The 21,461-nt window shown below is 37.6% G+C and overlaps 1 protein-coding gene and 1 non-coding gene across 3 annotated transcripts in view; one reads left to right on the forward strand and one right to left on the reverse strand.

Annotated features, from left to right (window-relative positions):
- The window catches only part of LOC124776232 (chromosome transmission fidelity protein 18 homolog), a 490,396-nt gene that overhangs the window by 387,575 nt on the left and 81,360 nt on the right, over nt 1–21,461 (reverse strand). For both annotated transcript variants that reach the window (XM_047251092.1, XM_047251091.1), the window contains exons 11-15: nt 20,082–20,272; nt 16,389–16,637; nt 16,199–16,297; nt 13,351–13,468; nt 12,447–12,617 (exon numbers count right to left, since the gene is read on the reverse strand). In XM_047251092.1, the coding sequence (XP_047107048.1) occupies nt 12,447–12,617; nt 13,351–13,468; nt 16,199–16,297; nt 16,389–16,637; nt 20,082–20,272 (828 nt within the window). The remainder of the gene's footprint in view (nt 1–12,446; nt 12,618–13,350; nt 13,469–16,198; nt 16,298–16,388; nt 16,638–20,081; nt 20,273–21,461) is intronic.
- Nucleotides 1,406–1,479, forward strand: Trnat-ugu. Its single transcript has one exon. It is a non-coding gene; the product is annotated as a tRNA-Thr (tRNA).

Raw genomic sequence — 21,461 nt, forward strand, 5'->3', positions numbered from 1 at the left:
GAAGTATCCCTTGAAAATAAAAATGCATCAAGAAATGTCTCTCTCTTCATTGTAAGTGTATGTCAAGCTGTGGCTTTAATGCAGTGAAGATGTAAAAGTTACTGCTTCTTAAAAGATCTGAAATAAATGAGAAGATGGATTCCATTATTTTAAAAGCACACATAAGGAAATTTAGTCATCATTTGAAGCATTTTTTTGTATGTTTCTCTCTGTTACCATTCTGTGATGATGAAGTAGACATACAAGCCAGGGTCAAAATGCTAACAAATCTGGACAGAGAGAATAGACAAATTTAAAAGATATCAGGATGGACCATTATATTTTATTCATTGATTTACATCTCTTAATTCAATCTCATCTTCATTTCAAAGAAAACATTAGCCAGCTTTGTGTCAGGCAAGAGCAATGACCTGTTCTGTTGCCTGAAGACTATGGACACTACCTTTATTCAAGAGTGCTCTTTGACATGGATGACCATGACTTCTCATTTAGATGCTAAAGGATAGTTAAGGAGCTAAGAGCTGTTAATGGCTCTGTTCAAAGGTGTGTTAAATTAATGCAAGGTTTTCATGGAATAATGACTGTAGATGAGGAGCAAACAGATTTTGTATTGTATTGTGTTCAAGAACATCTTAGGCTGTAGCCAGATTGCAAGAAAGAGAAAACATTCTCTAGAATACTAAACAAATCCTAAAATGCAAATGCTGACTAAAAACTACAAAACCTAAAATTCTGGTGAATTTCATGGCGGAGACATCAACATGAGTTCATTATCTTGCTCCTCAAACCAATTTCCACCTTGTGACATGTGAAGTTATTCACATGTCACAAGGTGGAAACTGGTTTGAGGAGCAAGATAATGAACTCATGTTGATGTCTCTGCCATGAGATTCACCAGATCTGAACATGATAGAACACAACCGAGGTGGTGACAGGTGACAAAACTCAAAAACCACCGTCTCCTAATTTGCAAGAATTGTGCAACCTGTGTGTGAAACATCTGGTGCCACATATCAATGGAAACCTACCAAGCACTTGTTGAACCTATGCCATGCAGAACTGCAGTTTAAAATGATTTCCAAAGGTGAAAAAACATGCTATTTTGCTGATGGTCATAATGTGTTGGCTCATCAAAGCATCTCTATCTCATGGTGGTTCTTTCGAGAACAAGTTACTGTCTTCGTATATATAGTTAAAGGCTACCCAGCCATTGACTTCCGTCTGTGCGAATGCGCACAGGTTGCCCAAACTCTTACGGGAATCGCCAAAGCGTGCGCAAGTAATGAGTGGTTGGGCAAGTGTCTATAAGGTACTACACATATATAGAATTGTGGACAGTTGGGAATGTAAGCCTCACGGGAAGCGTGCAAGGGATACATCCCTGCAGTCGCGCTATTCATCTGTGTCCTCGGTGGCTCAGATGGATAGAGCGTCTGCCATGTAAGCAGGAGGTCCCGGGTTCGAGTCCCGGTCGGGGCACACATTTTCAACTGTCCACATCGAGGTATATCAACACCACCTGTCGGCAGCTGAGGTTTTCAGTTAGCCATCATTTAAAACTGTCTCACTTGAATGTACAGAACCTCCATGTTCGTCAAAGTGATCATCAAAATCCGACATTGTTCATGCCTCTTTTTACACCATACCAGCCTGGTAAGAACACTAAACACCAATGCACTCTAGTGGCTGTTCAACTTGTCACAGAGAATTGCAACTCTAATTAATTTCATACCTGCTGACAGTGTGCATGAGCACAAAGTTACATTGACATCCAACCATATGTTCTATATGCTTCCGGTCATACTATCCAAAACAACAGTATAATGATAAACCTATTTTCACTTCAACAGCAATTTTGATTTTAATTTTGTCACAGTTTGCAACTTATACACCATATTTTGATTAAAAACAAAAAAAAACAACGCCCCTTTAATGCAGGATGCAAGTTGTCCATGAAGAGACCATGCTCTGAGAATCGGCTGCACTGTTCCTCACACGGTGTCTGTCAATTTCAAACAATTTTCTGAAGGTGAATTCATCAAAGACTGCATTTAAATAGCAATGGAGAAAATGTACCAGCAACTGATACCCAACACTGACATTCACAAAGAAAAACATACAACCAATGAAATAATAGAAAACAATTTTGCAATGATTTCATTGGTTTTCATTACACTTTGGTTTTCCAATGTCTGGTAGCAGTTTAATGGATACAGTGTTCATTGGTCAGCTTTACCATTTTGTTTGCCATTGCATTTATTTTGAGTCACTTTTTTATTTGCAATTATTCCTTTATTTTATAATCTAGTTGTAATTAAATTCACAATTATCAGCTTCACTAAATGCTGGCCATGCTTGGCCAGTATTTCTGACAATTTTCTTTATGTTTTGGTACCCCAAATCGGTTATAAAAAGATTTACTTTTTCATTACAAATTAAACTGCAACTGCTGCCTTTCCTTTATGATAACATTATTTTTGACAAATTGAGCTTGGGCCAACTGTGCACCACATGCTGCATTCAATCATAATCTGTATGGGGCTGCACTGCTTGTCTCCTAGTGTGAGCAACACTCTCTCAAAGCCCTCGCTTCCTGAAGTAACAGGCAAATCTCGCTGCTCTGCATAGTATTGTTATTAATGGCCCTCCCTTGCACTATTCTGCAAATGTGAATCAGCAAAACATGCAACACACCATCACTCCCACATTTTTCCAGAATGGTTTGGTGAACATTTCACAACTGACGGGAATGTAGCTGGGTGATGTCTTCGACAACCACTGATATTTTGACAGGTGCACATCCCATCATTTTCAAAGTACAAATGCAAGGAGAGATTGCTGTACAAGGGAATTTAAAATCCCAGTATGTGGGGCTATGCTAAGAGCCATAATAAGGCAAATGCGGAAAACAGACGTGACAAGCACGCACACACACAAGCGCACATGCGCACCTGTGCACACGCGCGCGCGCGCACACACACACACACACACACACACACACACACACACACACACACACACACACACACACACACACACTCTCTCTCTGTCTCTCTCTCTCTCTCTCTCTCTCTCTCTCTCTCTCTCACTCTCTCTCATATATAATGTTGTTTGACCTGGGAGACAGCAGGATTCCAAGCAGTATTTGCAAAGAAGTATCCATCTTTTTTTGTAATGGCACTTGCTAATTTAATCTCAAGTTTTTCCTTAGTAACAAAATCGCAATAGCTGGAAGTGCACACAAGAATATCTCTACTGTTGTATTCCAAAGGATGACTGACGCCACGTCAATGTTCTCCAGTAGCAGATTTGCACAGAGTATCCTCAATACACTAGTCCTCTACCATCCTGATGATCTGATCAGTGCCTGCCTTGGAATCAGCTCTGACTAATATCCGTAAGGAGTGAGTGGCAGTCGAGTGATTGTGGAGGGCCAAGGCTATGTACCTCACTGTCTTACAGAATATCAGTTCTGTTAACTGCATAAAAAGAAATATTATCTTGGGAACAGCACAAAGTAATGAGACAGGATTACTGTTCATTACTCACCTAAAAGAGGAGAAATTTCTACCCTTCATCTGTAGGATTAAAAATATTGCCTCTTGAAGTTAATTGCTGGCCACAAATTCTGTTTAATAATTTCTGACTGTTAAGTATCTACATCTCTTAACTATGCTGGAAGTATTCATGAAGTTAATATTGGGAAAAACATTGAATGTGAAAATTCGTTTAACATGAAATGATACTTTGTATCATCATGTAAATTTTCTTTTAATCTGAACTAAAATTACATAATGCAAAAAAAATTTCTTCTTGGATGAAAAAAATATACCTTATTCCTGCTTTCGGTATGTCTCTCAGATTCACTGTCTCACTTTTTTTTGCAAGACCAAAGACAGTTAAAGACACATTCTTCTGTTGCTACTTTACTCCTTGTCCTTAGATAGTGCCACTGTTGAAGCATTTCTGTCAGTTTTCGAATTCAGTGATGGAGGGTGTCAAATCTGGTGACTTTTGTGTTGAAATCAGTGAAATTTGCATCAAAGCTGGTTAATGTTTTTTTTTTTTTTTTTTTTTTTTTTAAAAAAAAGTATAGGTATGTAAATTTTTCTCATGCAATAGCAGAGAAATTGGGACAAATTGCTGATTCCCTTTTTAGTTTCTGCAGAAGGCATAACAATGCCACTACTCAACATGGTCAGTGTGGTTACTTCACAGACCAATGGCGACTTGGTAACGGTCAGGGAACGCAGTCCCGTGAGTGGGACAAGCTCGTCATGCGAATTGAACTACGGGAAGTGAAGCACCAGAACACATGTAGATAAGCTCGTGCCATATGCTCAGTGCATGGCTGGCACGGGCAACTAATGACTGACTACACAACAACTCCAGGCACAAATCACAAGGCTAGGCCCACAGCAGTTTACTTCTGGAGGAGCATGCGACGGCTCCATTTATTGCTGCTTGCAAATAAACACTTCCATCAGTGGATCTGCTCATATGACGTCACATATGTGTACTCTATGGGTAGTTTCTAAACTATTCCATTGTTCTATCTATGCAAGCTCATCTGCTTTCATTATAAGGTGCACTGGTGACGATACTAAGCCCTTGAAATGAAGGTGCAGCTGCTTAAGGCAGCTGATGACAAAGTGAAATTGAAAATTGAAATCTCTAAGGAGTTGGGCACTGCTGACACAGTCAAAACCAAGTTCATATTACGATGATTTTGGAGTGCAATATGTTTGAGTCAGGGAGAAAAAGATAACTCACTAAACAAAAAGATGTGGACAATATGTTGCTTGTTTGTCTTAAACAAAGCAGGTCTCAGAAAGCTCCCATATAAGGACCTTTATTACTGGCACGAGCTGATGATCTTAATAGATATTGAATTTTCTCAAATCCATGCTGGCTGAAATATTTTAAGAAAAGTAATATGTGTTTAAAAAAATTGTGCAGTGAAATTAGAGAAGTTTTATTGACTATGAGTCCAGACTGGTTACAGTCTACGTTGGCTGCAGTACTTGAATGAGATGCAAAAAATGTCTGCACTGTTGATGAAACTGGTTTATTTTATCTTTGTAATCCCAATACCGTTTCTTGTATCCCAGTATAATATTAATAAAATAATAATAACAAGTCTATAGATTTTCAATGTACAATATGGATTTATCCATGTATTAGCCATGATGGTGCACCCAAATATCACACACACGTCAGGTCCAGGTTTGGTTCACTTACCTATCTTGCAGTCCAGCAAGTGACTCTTTATTATCACATCTGTATCTCCTACCAGCTAGCTATATATGTTCACAATCAATAATCATGCAATCCCTCAGTATGTAAGTCAGTAAGTACTGAGGATTTGAACACGGCAAGAAAAGGTAGGATTTATAAGAACATGAAAGCAGATCAACAAGGCCCAAAGAGCTACATTCCTTCTCATGTAACACTGTTTTTGCTGAGTGTTTATTATTTGGAATGACTGAAGTGTACCAAGATGATGAGCTGGAAATTGTACAGAACATGGAGTGACAGTTGAGACAAATTCTATATTAGAACTGGTACTGCCAACAGAAACAGCACTGTGCAACAGCTGATACCAAAGTGACTGACCTAATAACACATCTCAGATTATCACATATCACTCATTTACACTTGTGTTGCCAGGAAAGAAGTACTGAACTACTCATTTCTCACAGTAAGCTGATGTGGTAACATTAACGCCTATTGCATGGTTGACAACAGGAAAATATGTGCTGTTTTTACACCATTCCATACAGTGTCCAACATGATAGCTAACATCTGGGCTGTACCACTGGTGTGGTAAGATAGCTCCCCGCCAACAGCACAGGCACACTGGGGGTGCTAAACTGATGAGGAAAAAATGTCAAGTTAGTAAGATGATTTAAGAACGAACAGGAAGAGATATTTTTAAAAATCCATTTGATGACACCAAATTCCTTGACATCAACTGTATTAGATACTGATCTGCTACCCAGTAATGACACATGAAAATCTGCACCACACCGGGACTCAAACCCAGATTTCCCACTTATCGCAAATGGTTGCGTTAACCGCTTTGGCAACCCATACACACTCCCTGGAAAAGACTTCCACATGTCATGTCATTCTTTCACATGCTGACACTGGATAACAGACCTATACCTAATACAGCCGAAGTCAAGGAATTCACAGTCAGCAAATTAATTTCAAAAATATTTCATAGACCTGTTGATAGTCAACAGCATCTGTTCTTTCAGACATACTCATAAGTGAAGCTTCCTGGCAGATTAAAACTGTGTGCCCGACCGAGACTCGAACTTGAGACCTTTACCTTTCGCGGGCAAGTGCTCTACCATCTGAGCTACCGAAGCACGACTCACGCCCGGCCCTCAGAGCTTTACTTCTGCCAATATCTCGTCTCCTACCTTCCAAACTTTACAGAAGCTCTCCTGCGAACCTTGCAGAACTAACACTCCTGAAAGAAAGGATACTGCGGAGACATGGCTTAGCCACAGCCTGCGGGAAGTTCCCAGAATGACATTTTCACTCTGCAGCGGAGTGTGCGCTGATATGAAACTTTGGTCGGGCACACAGTGTGAGATTTGCACTCTGCAGCGGAGTGTGCGCTGATATGGAACTTCCTGGCAGTTCTGCTACATGTTGCAGTACCTGCTGGGTTGGCAGTAATTCTGTGCTTTTGAAGTCCAACTCAGAGAATGGTATGTGCCATCGAATAAAGGGGATACCTTGGCAAAAGTGCCGACATCATGGAGGACACACCATGAATTGTTAGGCGTCAGATCTACAAGATCTGTCATTAACGTTATATACAAAGTACGTAATATCATAGTGCATGTATGAACACAAACATCTTATGAAGTGTTGCCATACTGTAGCTGAAGGAGGAATATAAATGTATTTCACAAAAAGTGCTTTCTGTTATTTAGGAGATGTTGAAAACAGATAAAAGCTTTCAGACTCCAACACAGGAACTGTTGAAATGGTACAGGAGTCCACATAAAGAAGAAAATTTTTGGTTTATCTGAATGTTTAATCAAGAAGCAGCAGTTCATAATTTTAGACTAGCACACACCATTTCAGACTTGATAATATTTCACTACAAAACTGTTAACGCACACTGTTACCATTTCTACAGTGTTATTTTGTCCAAGCAGTGACATCACGAAATGACTACTACCAAAGAGATGTCTATCGTTAATGTGGTTTACACAGCAACAGCACAATTGGTTCAAACAGATGCAATATTTTGTGAACGCAGTTCTACGAAATTAAAGATGACAAAAAACTTTGTAACATTGATTATTGGCAAAAAGCAGACTGACCAATTAAGCTATCTTGTTGATAGAATATGACACAGCTTCTAATAATTTTCATATGTGCAACCGAACCCCGTCAACATTCTGCACGTTTCAGCCCAGAGACATTTGGCCATCTTCAGTTAAGTAGGCAACTGCTCAAGAGCCCAGGTGCATTCACGATTTTTATGCCAAATCACACACATGCAAAATAAGCTGGCGTCTTTTGGTGCATGCATCAGATGATGACACGCACAGGCCAGCTGAGTTGTGTGTGCTGCCCTCGGTGGTGGAAGTGAGAGATGATCTAATCATTGAGTATCACATGAATCTGTCGATTCCATTGTGACTGGATAATTTTAATTATAGGGTTACAATTTTTATCCAGTTGATAGTCCCTGTCACAATTTATAAAATTATTACCAAGGCATATTTCCATCAGTTGACTACTAAATTCCAAAAACTGGAAACCGGAGCTAAAATTTTTGTTCTATTGCATTCCATTGAGTGTTCCATGGAGATACAGTGTTCTGCTACTGTTGATTTTAACAGCTGCTGAGGATGGGTGCATGTTTTGTGTTCTGTACAATGCTCCTGGACAGTTCATGTCATCTGGCGTCTATATGCAGCAACACACTCACAGGATATTTTGTAAATACCCTCTTTTTTTCAGTTGTAAGTTGCCTTTAATGGATCCAAGCAGGGCTAAGCTCTTCACTGGTGAATGGAAAATAACCTTGATTTTATTTTTCCTAAGCAATCTGCCTGTCTTAGACGACACACTCCTGGCATATGGAAGGAATGCAGTTGATTTATTGTCAGCATCAATACCCTCAGTGCATTGCTTCTTGCTATTATAACTGTGCAGGGCTTTCCTTATTTGGCATGAAATGCAGCCATTCTCTTTAAAAACCTTCTCCAAGTGTTCTAATTCTGCATGGAGGTTTCCATTGTTCGATATTATGTGTGCCTGATGCATTAAGGTACTAAGAACACTGGCAGTTTGTGCATGGTGAAGACAGCTGGACACCTGGAGATATATATCTGTGTGCATCCGTTTTCTATACACAGAATGACCCAATGACCCATCATTCTTGCGGCATACTAGCATGCTGAGAAAGGGTGAAGTTCATCTTTCTCAATCTCTTTATCAGTCGCTTGAGTACAGTTGAGCTTAGCTGTTCAGATTTACTAGTTAGCTTTGATGTGGTCTCACTTTTTACCAAAGTGCCTTTAATTGACTTGTTACGTCTTATTGGTAATTTATTCAGAGCTGACCTGATGGCCTTGTTTGAACTACTTCTTATTTAATAATGAATCCTTTGAACAAACAGAAGGCGTCGCCATGACGAGTCCTTTGCCCCCTGAGGTGGCTGATGTTCTTACGGAAGACTTTGAGGAGAAAGCACTCGAATCTGCTCTTTTAAAGCCCACGGTTTTCTGGCATTATGTAGATGATACTTTTGTTGTACGCGTTTGTGGCAGACGAAAACTGGAGAAATTCCTTTTTCACTTGAACTGTTTACATGAGAATATCAAGTTTATGAAGGAGATTGAGAAAGACAGGACTTCACCATTTCTAGACATGCTAGTACACTATAAGAATGATGAATCATTGGGACAATCTGTGTACAGAAAACCCACACACAGACCTATATCTCCAGGCATTTAGCTGCCATAACCCCTCACAAACCACCAGTACCTTAATACATCAGGTGCAAGTAATATCGGATAGTGAAAACCCCCATGCAGAATTAGAACATTTGGAGAAGGTTTTTAAAGAAAATGGCTACACTTCATGCCAAATAAGGAAGGCCATGCACAGCTATAACAATAAGCAATGCACCGAGGATATTGATGATGACTATATATCAACTGTGTTCCTTCCATATGCTGAGAATGCTGCACACAGCTTGCTTAGGAAAAATAAAATCAAGGTTACTTTCCATCCACCAGTGAAGAGCTTGGCCCTGGTTGACTCTGTTAAAGATGACTTACAACTGAAAAGGCGGGCACTTACAAAATTCCCTGTGTGTGTGGTGCGGCATATATACGTCAGATTACATGCACTGTCCAGGAGCGATGTACAGAACACGAAAGATACACTCATCTTTGGCAACCATTACAATCAGCAGTAGAACAAGACTCTATTTCCGTGGAACACTCAATGGAATAAAATAGAACAAAAAATTTAGCTCCAGTTTCTAGTTTTTGGAATTCAGTAATCAAAGAATCGGAGGAAATACTTCTTGCCGATAATCTTATAAATCTTGACAATGGCTTTCAACTCAATAAAAACTGGAATCCTATAATTAAAATTAAACAATGGAAAATCCAGTATGGAATGTAACAATATTATGAAGAGGATAGTTGGTTGGTTCTGATCACTATGCGACTTAACTTCTGAGGTCATCAGTCGCCTAGAACTTAGAACTAATTAAACCTAACTAACCTAAGGACATCACACACATCCATGCCTGAGGCAGGATTCGAACCTGCGACCGTAGCGGTCGCTCGGTTCCAGACTGTAGCGCCTAGAACCGCACGGCCACTCCAGCCGGCAGAGGATAGTTGCTACTCACCATATAATGGAGGTACACAGAAAGACTGTCAGAAAGTGAGCTTATAGACAAAGAGGCTTTCACAGAAAATATACAACCAACAGACACACACACACACACACACACACACACACACACACACACACACACACACAATCTCTGGCAGCTTTGTGTTGTGTTGTGTCTTCACAATATTGTTATAATTAAAATCATCCAGTCACAACAGAATCGATGGGGTCTTTCGACACTCAATGATTAAACCATTTCTCACTTCCACCACTGACGGCAGCACACACACGTCACCTGCCCCACACGTCATCACCTGATGCATGTTCCGAAAGATGCCAGCATGTTTCGCATGCGCAAGATTTGGCATAAATACCATGAATGCATCTGGACTCTTCAGTAGCTGCCTACCCACCTGAAGATGGCCGGTCGTCATTGAGAGAAAATATCATAGCAGAATGTTGATGGGATCTGGCTGCACACCTAAAATTATTAGAAGAAGAAATATTCCAGGAAAATTTCAGAAGTTGAATATGACACAGCTGTTAAACGTGATTTCAACAGCATAATCCAGGAGTTTGCTTCAGTCAAGCAAGGAAATGGAATGCAAAATTATAATAAAACACTGTTTCAAGAAATAAATATTTGCTCCACTCTTAATTGCACCCCCTTTTCTTTTAATTGTAATTAACAATTTATGTGCTGTTAATAGACAGCCTCCGTAGCCGAATGGTTAGCATCACAGACTTCGGTGTGTAAGGACTCTTAGTTTTCTTAGGCATGGAGGTCTGGATTGGGTTTCATTGAGCCTCTTGTGGTCAAATGAGAAGCTGCTTGAATAAAGAAGCAGTAGCATTATCTGGATTCACCCACTAGCAAAAACAGCTGAAAATATTAGCAACATGCTGATCATATGTCCCTTGACCATAGATCACTTCTCGTACTGCCTTGTAGACAGCAGTCAGCCAATCTGAACATACCTAAGACCTAATTTGCGGTGTTTATGTTTTGCACTATTAATAATTTACGGCAGGAAAATGAAAGCTATTCTTTACTACAGATTGTACTAAAACCAATGTGCAGTAGCTGCCATGCAGAAAACAATACTTATTTTGTTTGACTTTCAATTCTTTTCAGAAGTTTGTAACCAATTTGTAATCTATTTACCGCAATCATACATTAAATTTGTGTGCAATATTTTTCACAAATATAGATAATTTAAGTCATATTTTTCAATAATGCTTCATTTTTTTGAAAAGTTCTTATAAAGTTATAAAATTTTCTAAATCTGAGTAGAAAAAAATTCCGGGAAGATAGTTTTACAGGAGGGGGGAGTAGAGGGAGGGGGGCGGGATGCACAGCTTTGGCAGTTCTGATACTGATACAGGATCACATCAGTATGGCTCTGACTTACATTGCCAAGGATAGTATCGATAATGATAGCATTCTTCTTGCAAAGACAGAGCAGTTAATAATCTTGCACGTTTCAAAAAATGGAACATGTCTCAACATTATAATGCAGCTTACTGCCATTCTTGTCCATTACAGGAACGATTTCAAGGGCATAGTATACATGTACAAGAGAGATTTCCAAATTAATCAAACCTTTATTCTATTTTAAAATTCATGGTAGCGTATGGCCAGTCATTTGATATCTCCCCCACCTACAATAACACCTAAATATTGTGCTCCATATTTTGTTGTTGACTATATCACAACATTATTTGGACATACATCACACAAATACAGCTAGTGTCATTGCTGTTAGAGAGGTGTCCAGATGACTCACATAGTGGGTGATCTCACAGCACTAATTCACAAGAATGCAATCACTACAGTGCAAATTACTTGATACTTTTATTTCAGAACAGAAAAAAGTAGTGCAACAACATGATTTAGAAGCTCTGTCTGTCTCCAACACTGTTACTCGATATTTTTATAGCTTACAGGGATCCGTTTCTTGCAAAGCATAATTGGATTACAATTATATATGAAATACGTGAAACATACTCACTAGTGCCGCTGGTCATGTATTTCATTTCTATCCCATATACCTGCTGCCTCCATCAAAGCCACCCTCCCCCTCCAGTTCCTGCCTCCTTTCTTCCCTTGCCCACTCATCCCACCCACGACACAAACTGCAGAACTGCAAACTTGGCAGTGTGTATTCATCTGGCACAACGTAGTTGTACAGCAGGTGTGTGTGTGTGTGTGTGTGTGTGTGTGTGTGTGTGTGTGTGTGTGTGTGTGTGTGTGTGTGTTGTTTTTACACTCTAGCTTGAAAAAGGATTCATTTGAAAGCTAGCAACATTTTCAGTTCTGTTTAAGTGGCTGTTGGTGGCAACTCACTGCCTCTACTGTTCCATGAGTTATTACCTTTACTTCTCAATTAATTACAATCTGCCAGAACTTCCCATACCATAATTGTATGTGAAACAGGTTTACACACTTACCAAATTATAAACTTCTGTCGTCAAACTCTGAAGATGCTAAATTACTCTTATTAAAAACTATGCAATTACATTAACGTCTATAATGTATAAAGATTTTTTCTTACCTCATACCCTGCATTGGGATATGTAATCTTTGGCCATGAAGACAATGCAAATGTGAAATGCCAAAATGCAAATGCATATGGAAGATAGCTCATCAAAACATAATTCTGTGTGGCATGGATGTGGTGACTGAAAACATCTAATGCGCAGAACCACTCCAAGCTATCAGTAATCTGAAAAAATAAAGCTGTTACTCAGCCATAATTTAAGTTCTAAGAGCAAAAGAAAATCTTTCAGATACATTGGAATAACTGGTAATTAATATATAATGTCTGCTTAACAAAGAAAGAGCTCATGTAAATGAAAGCTATTTCCAATTTATAGCACTTTAAGATGTATCAGTAAAAGGAGTTGTACTACTTAAATGCAAAACTAGTGTCACAAGAGTATTAACAAAATAAAAAAATAAAATAAAGAGGGATTCAATATTAAAGATCTCTTCCTTAAAAGATCAAGAAAGCATTACAGTTAACACAAAAAATACAGGACGCTAAGACTACAATATGGAAACAACTCAATTCAACTATGAGCTAGTAACACATTAAAAGAAATAAGCTTTAACTAGGGCTATAAGGAGAGGGACGTGGTATGTCTGGTAAAATAAACATAGGAAGGAGATGCCACTAATGAATGTACAGCCGAAGATTGAAGACCACACACACTTGACAACAGTATGCATGAGGAAAGTACCTGCTGAAGAGCCAGTTTTGACAAACAACTGCAGTGTGGGTGTAATTAATGCAGACAGTGAAATAAAAACTGAAGTCAATGCTGATGAGATGCAGAGCATGTTACCAGCAGTATGCTACCTGTTGCTAGTCAACCTTAATGTTAATTGTAGACAATTTTTATAACATTGAAAAAATTGACACTTTGAATTTTTTTCCATGAAAGATAATTACTTACCTGTTTCAATTGAGCATATCCTTCTTTTAAATTCATATTAAGGTAATTTTCAAATACACCTTGTGCAAGTCTCTCATAATCACCATGGCTCTGCACAGTCTGCAAAATACTCCTCATCCTATAGAAATGAAAATGGTAATAAAGTTTATGTAGGCCAAACATGAAAAAATGGAGAAACAGGGGGCATTATTCAACAATGTCATTTACACAGAGAACGATCAAATTCTATTCTATATTGATATTTAGATACAGTAGAACAAAACATTTCGATAAATGTTCCTGTAGGCTTTAGGTATGCTGATGCAATAGCCATTACTACTTTAAACCTAATATCAAATTAAGAATGATTTCTACAAGTCACTTTTTCAACAGACTTTCATGGATTTGGTCATCAACATTTAGCTCATCACAGTCTACTTTTTTTCTTTTCAATTTGGGTGATACAGCGGCATCAGCTGCAATCAAGGCAGTTGCACTTTCAAAATATGCAAGCTGCCAGTTACACAACCGTGTTTCTTACATCCGCCAATGCAGCACAGGGTGCTGCCATGAACGATTATGCTGCCACTAATGAGGTGCAAACATCCCGTCTTGAAGTTCCAGCGATGGGTATACTTAAGTTCAAACATTCATGCACTGATCCCATTTTGTGTGTTTGCCAGCTGAATAAAGTTTACAGACTTTCATAGTGGCCAGGTTTCGACACCTTCACAACAGACATTGTGTTGAAGATTGACAGTATACCATATATTTCTACATTCAGATCTACTGTTGATAAAGGAACTGTTAAAAATACCAAATATGCAGCAACCAGTCACAAAATCATGTTTTATTTATTCACTTTTGCAAATCGATTTCAACTGATTACTTGAGTAGTACTCAGGGCACATATTGGTTGAAAGCACCGATGATGGCTGTTAATCAGTTGAAATCGATTTGCAAAAGTGAATAAATAAAACATGATTTTGTGACTGGTTGCTGCATATTTGGTAATTTTATGGTTTACGGTCGCTGCACGACTTGGGAACCACATGGAGCCCACCATTCAAAAGGCACTGTTGTTACAGCAACAAAGTTATTTATTGTTTTTACTATTTGATATTAGATGTAGAGTAAATTAATATCTGAATTCTCTATTAATGAACAGCGTCTGTTCCTCGCTCCTGTATCCACCAAAGAACCACTGTGTGTGCAAAGGAAGACATAACAGATAACACGCAAAGCACAAGATTACATGTATTGACAGCCTTTTGCTACTGTGCAGTTTACCAACAGCAAATGCTCCAAAATTACTTACTACATGAAAACAAATTATTTGTATTTCAATGTATAATTCAGTGGTGTACTACTACCACAGTGTAAATCAGATTGGGACAAAGGGCAAAAAAGAGCCATATCATCAATTTCACTTTTGCTTTCTTTCCTGTTACAAGTGTAGCAAGACACAACTGTATTAGTTTCCTATGATTCTGAAAATATAGTGACAAATAGGACCAGAAATAGTTTTTGAATGCTAAGTAATACTAGCTGTGTCATTATATTTAACGTACCAGAATCCCGTTAATATTCAGTTGTTTGTGGTGACTAAGAAAATACTTATTAAGAAAATCTGTGTAAGATTAAGCATTGTGAAGTACAAGTTATCACTGTGTGACATAGCAGCCATCGTCAAAAATACAATATGAACTTTCTTTACAGAACCTGTGAAGATAAATGGGAATTAGCTCAGACTGTTAGCTTACAATTACTTAGTTAGGGTACTGAAAAGTCCTACACCACATAGACTGTTGTTCGTTTTCCCAATACCCAATGAGAAAAAAACTTCTGAGCACTCATAACGGCTGATGATCCTAATATGCAATTTAAAAGCCTCAATAAAGGAGGTAAGTAAAAGGTGATAAAGATTCTAAACTGGCAATACCTTCACCAAATGGAAAGAATAATAACTGTCTTTGTAATCCTATTAATCACACTACCTCGAATGATTTACATGTATATTCTCTACGGTATTATACCATGCAACACCATTTTGTTCGCCTTGTATTACATATAACAGAAGTTATTTAAGTAATGAAGTGCTTTTTGTAAGTGTAGGCTTTCTTGACAAAGTTCACTGATGAGTTCACATCATGATATCAACAGAGTAAACTGGTAGATGAGTAATCACATTTCAACAAGTTTCTTACTTGCCAAAAGATTTGTTTACGAGGCACTAATTTGATTTTTTGTCATGGATCTACATACAACTTTTGTCTGATAATGGCAACAATGGTACTTCTACACATAGGGTTTTGCATTAAAGACATTATATACATTTTACCAACTTTTATTTTTATATTTTTTGACACAATCACATGAGAATTTCACAATGCCGTTACTGGTTTTGATCACCCAGTGGTCATCTTCAGTCTGTCAATAGGTAGATCGAGGACACAAAGAATCATTATAGAATTTGTTAAATTTGCAAATTAATTATCCAGATAATGGTTCTTTCTATCCCTTTTTAACTGCTGACAGTCTTTATATGACATTGGCAGGTCGAAACTGTACCGGCATTTTGAAATCCTCATGTGATCATATCAAAAAATATGAAAATAGAAGAATGTTAGTCAGTCACTTTATCTCCAAGACTTACTACTTTTTTCTGACGTTTTACTAAGATGATGATAACATCTTCAAATATATAATGGTTACTTACAATAATTATACTTAATTAAGCAAAGAACAACACTGATGTATCCTTTCTTCAGTTTCAATACCCTTGAAAGCACATGTCAAACATCAATATGCAGAAGCAAACACATGGATGAAACAGATGACAACAATAGAACTTAGAGTTTAAGGTTACCTTGATGCTTTTGAGGTTTCTCCAAATTTCATTTCTGGTGAAGTAAGTTCAGGCATTGGTTCCAGTTTGTAATCATCTTTATTAGTCTCAACAAACTTTCTGTTACAACCAACAAATATGATTATTAAAAGCTGCAGTACACATTAAAAACATAATATGAAACTCTGCATGTAATGTATTAAATGCTTACCTTTTTGGTCGCTGGATCTGAAATATTTCTTGCCACACGGTAAATAAACCTTTCTGCATATCCTTGAGGCCAACATTAGATTTCTGCACATCTGAAAGTCTGATTTCTTTCTTTTCCATCTTAAAAAAGTGCAGGAAAGACAGACAAGCCCTTACATCATTCCTAGTTTTCTCAGCAAGAGCAGTTAACGCTCCCATATTTGTTTTGATTCGTTGCTTCCGGCAGATTTCTAGCAATCTTTGAGCTAGTCTGTCAAAAAAGTAACAAAGTAGTCATTAAAAAACTAAATTTAATTTTGGATCATTGTGCCATATTTATATCCAAGTCTTTGGCAAATTCTACCTCAAAATACCTGAATTTCTTTATTTTATATTTACAATTATTTGTTTTGACTCAAATAAGTTCACAACTGTATGAAACGATAACTGCAGTTTTACTATTCACAATATAATAGCAAAAACTCACATGTCATTAAACATTTTTCACCTCTGTTCTTGAAACTGTACTTTAAAACTTGCATACTTAGAAACTTTCCTTAAAACTTTGCATAAATTCTGTCAATAAACAGTGATAAGGATGACAATACAAACAAAACTTTGAAACTACTATACTATCAAGAAAGGTATCATACATGTTATTTTCATGTATGTGCTTCTTTTCCTCACTGGTGCTAATCCAACAAAGAAAGCAATGAGAAATAAGAAAAAGGTGAAGGGAAAGAAGCAAAAATAAGAATGACTGACAAAGATACATAAGGAGTAATGGCAGAGATTGAAGGAGAGAAGGAAAAAGAAATGATGGAGAATAAATAATGATGGATAGAATGGATCAACACAATTAATACAAGCTGCCAGCTGCTCTTCTTTCTTTAATGTAGGCCTTGACTTTTTCTATATTCCTGGAGGTTTTCTTTAAATATGGTCCTTATGAAACAAGATAGTGCAAGATATGAATGAATGTATGGATGATAGTTTTGAATCAGTGAACTAACTAGTAGGATGGAAAGCATTTTTGGAGTAACCAAGCAGTAAATACAATTTTATGTGTATCTTAGTTCAAAGCTACAATACCGATGATTTTTTGAAGTAAAATTATGATATCAATCCACGTTCTTAGATTTGTAGAATAAATCTAGATACAGTATTAGTATAAAATGATTGGAAGTATTGCAAGATATTCTCTTTCCACAGTGATTCCATCAGTAGTGTTAATCTCTACTTGTATTTCTTTTTCCTCCTCTCCTTCAATCTCTTCCATTACTTCATATGTATCTTTCTAAATATTTTGAAAGGATCTGAAGAAATTAGTGAGAATGTACTACAAGTCGTAATGAAAGAACTCAGAATATCAAGAACCACATTTCCGAAGATGTTGCTATATCATACTTCTGCAGGTAATTCTTTTGTTTCAGTAAGAAAAATGATTGCTTCAATGTGAAAAAAGTAACAATTTTAACTGATACTTGTTTAACAAATGGCTCTGAGCACTATGCAACTTAACTTCTGAGGTCATCAGTCGCCTAGAACTTAGAACTAATTAAACCTAACTAACCTAAGGACATCACACACATCCATGCCTGAGACAGGATTCGAACCTGCGACCGGAGCGATCACTCGGCTCCAGACTGTAGTGCCTGGAACTGCACGGCCACTCTGGCCGGCACTTGTTTAACCTGTATTGTTTACAGAAAGAGTGAAGCTACAACTCTTACTTTTACTCCTCAAAAGTAACCCTATGAAAATACTCAGTGCAGTAATTTTTTTACATAATATTACACTAAACAAATTCATCAGACTTTTATGAATATGAGGCAAGAATGTCCTCCTCTACACAGGACACAAACAAAGTAAGGCACAGTTTTAAAGACTACTAACATAAACAATTACAATAAGTTGTAGAAAGCTCTTGAAATATGGCATTACAGAAGAATGATGATGATTAGGTAAGTAGAGTGGATAAGTAATGAAGAGGTACTGAACTGAATTGGAAGAAAAGAGCTTTACGACACAATTTGACTAAAAGAAGGGGTATGTTTATACAGGGTGCAGCAGAAACATTGACACACTCGCATTTGAAACATTTCACATTGTCCATTCAAGAGAACACTTTATACTATTTTATCAGAGATGTCACTTTTTATAAATTATGTCCTTTGTGTGTCCACCACCGATGGTGATGCAATTTTTGGCATGAACACGCATACTCTCCATAACCTAGTCAAGTGTGTAACTTGTTATTGCCTCGATTGTGACAGGAATATTGTTTTTCAAGTCCTTAGTAGATATTGGCCTGTTAGCATACACTTTGGATTTCAGAAATCCCCACAGAAAAAAGGCACAAGCCAAAAAATCTGCCGAATGGGGTGGCCAACTGACATCACCAAAGTGGGAATCAATATGCTCTGGAAACATCTTTTACACGGCTGACATAGGCATTCTGGTTGTGTGAGTAGTTTCACCATCCTGCTGGAACCACTGTGACTGCATATAGTTATTCTTATGATGGACTTCCTACATTACAGACTGTTGCAACATAACAACATGTCTATCTGGTGTCACTATGAAGGTGACACCTGCATCATTCTCAAAAAAAGTATGAACAAATAACACCTTATGCAGACATGCCACACCACACAGTAACCTTTGCACCTGAAGTAGTTTTTCATGCATTTGATGAGGACTGGTAGGCACCCAGCACCTACAGTTTTATTTGTTCACACTGTCAACTAAGGAAAATGGGCCTTGTCAGATGGCATAAAACTGTTGAGAAAAGGATTGAGTGTCGACCATATCCAGAAGCTCTGTACAGAGCTTGTGACATGTTTGCTGATCTCTGGGTAATAACTGTAGTGCCACCTGGAGTTTTTAGGGATGGGAGTGAATATTCAGATGCAACATCCATTGCACATTTCTGTCCAAAATGTTAAGGACTTGCGAATGTTGATGAACTGATTGCACTGGACAGAAAAGTAACTGTCACTATTGCAATGTTGTTCAGGATACCAACCATTTGTGGTATGCTAGATGGCAACTTATCCACTGCAGGTGCTATTGCTCTGAACCACTGAACCCATCTCATAATCTACTATTGGGTCAGAACTTTCTGAATACAACCAATGTCAAAATGTTACCGAAACATATGACACTACCACCACATCTGAAAAACATTCCATCAGTGAATACATTATGTTCCTGTGACCAATGACTCATACTGATTAGTAATGCTTTTAATTGCACTATGTACTGGAACCAATGTAAACTCTATAGAAGATAGTGTTCCACAAAAGGCCTGTGCTTGATAAATATGTCATTGTTTCTGCTACACCCTACATATAGGTCACATGCAGAACTTCGGAGACTTGACAGACATGAGGAAAGCTGCATAAAACAAATTTCTGGTCAGACAACAGTAAAAAACAAATGAAAGCAGAAATGCACATTATGAATCCCATCTAGGTTAGTGGTCAGCATTTTATGACCATCTAAATGCAGACATGCAAAATTACAGGATGTTCACCTATTTAGAAAATTTAATAATTTTTCAAAAATTTTAGGCTCTTGGCTTTCAAAACTGAGATATTTGAATCCTTACAGGATTTAAATTGGAAGACTCCTTCAAAGAAAGGAAGAAAAATATAAAAAAACACAACAAAATGTCAAACTTAAACAAAATTATAAATTTCTTAGTACAAACCGTGCAGAGGCAGTTGGAGGGAAGTGTATAACAAATGCTAATTGCCGGAGTGGACGTAATGCTGGTACATAAACATCATTGCATATGCAGATAATTGGGCGTTTCAGAAATGTTGGTGTAGCTTTCTTCTTTGCACGTTTCTTTCCAACATCCTTTCCCGTGGCGAATTTCACCAAAACTTCAATTGATGCCTTAAAGTCATATAAGAAAGCAAGAATATTACCCAAAGCAACCAAAAAAAAGATATGTAATGCAGTATCAATGGCAGTAAATCATACAAAAGGGGATAGATTCACAGAAGTAAATACTAGTTTAATACAAGACAGAACTCCTATGTATCACAGGTGATACATGCACAGTACAATGTTTCAATAACTTGAGTGTACATTTTTACTAGAATATCTCTCTCTCTCTCTCTCTCTCTCTCTCTCTCTCTCTCTCTCTCCTCTCTCCCTCTCCCTCTCCCTCTCCCTCTCCCTCTCCCTCTCCCTCTCCCTCTCCCTCTCCCTCTTCCCCCCCCCCCCCACACACACACACACACACTTGAGCTTCTCATTGTGTCTTGAAATGTGGAATATCTTCCCCTAAAAATGGTGTTCTATCAGCCATTCAATTTATGTGAAGTACCCTTTTCTGTTCCTACACCACTACTTGTCTCATCCCACACATTGCTATCAAAGAAACAGGTGTAAGGCCCTTCCCAGAAGCACATTCCAAGTCACCTTGCAGATTAGAGATCAGATTTACTTTCATTCCAATTGATCCATAGTGAAGATCAACAATAATACATGACAAATATTTACAACTGAAACAAATAAGCTAATGTACCTTCCACAGGTCCCAAGTGGAATTATCGTCTTTTTTTTATTATTATTTTTTTTTTATATGGACACTATATGAAAGAATAATTTTACAAACACACATTTACTAAGATCGCATTAATGCACTGAATTTAAAATTAAAAAAAAATTATTTATAAGGTAATAAACGTATAGTAGAACTACTACAATACTTATTTACAATGAACACATTACTGCACTGAAATGGTGCAGAAAAATCACTTGATTCTCCTGAGAAATTCATCAATGGAGTAGGAGGAGTTGGCCACCAATAAATCCTTTAGGCTTCTCTTAAAGTGAATGTCATTGATTGTTAAGCTTTTTATGGCTACTGGCAATTATCGAAAATGTGTGTTCCTGAATAATGCACACCTTTTTGTACAAGAGTAAGTGACTTTAAGTCCTTGTGAAGATTATTCTTATTTCTAGTATTGATTCTATGAATTGAGCCGTTGGTTTGAAAAAGTGATATATTTTTAATGACAAAATTCATTAACGAATAAATATATTGGGAAGCAGTAGTTTGTATCCCTAGATACAT

The sequence above is a fragment of the Schistocerca piceifrons genome, chromosome 2 (genome assembly GCF_021461385.2).
Source record: "Schistocerca piceifrons isolate TAMUIC-IGC-003096 chromosome 2, iqSchPice1.1, whole genome shotgun sequence".
Classification (NCBI taxonomy): domain Eukaryota; kingdom Metazoa; phylum Arthropoda; class Insecta; order Orthoptera; family Acrididae; genus Schistocerca; species Schistocerca piceifrons.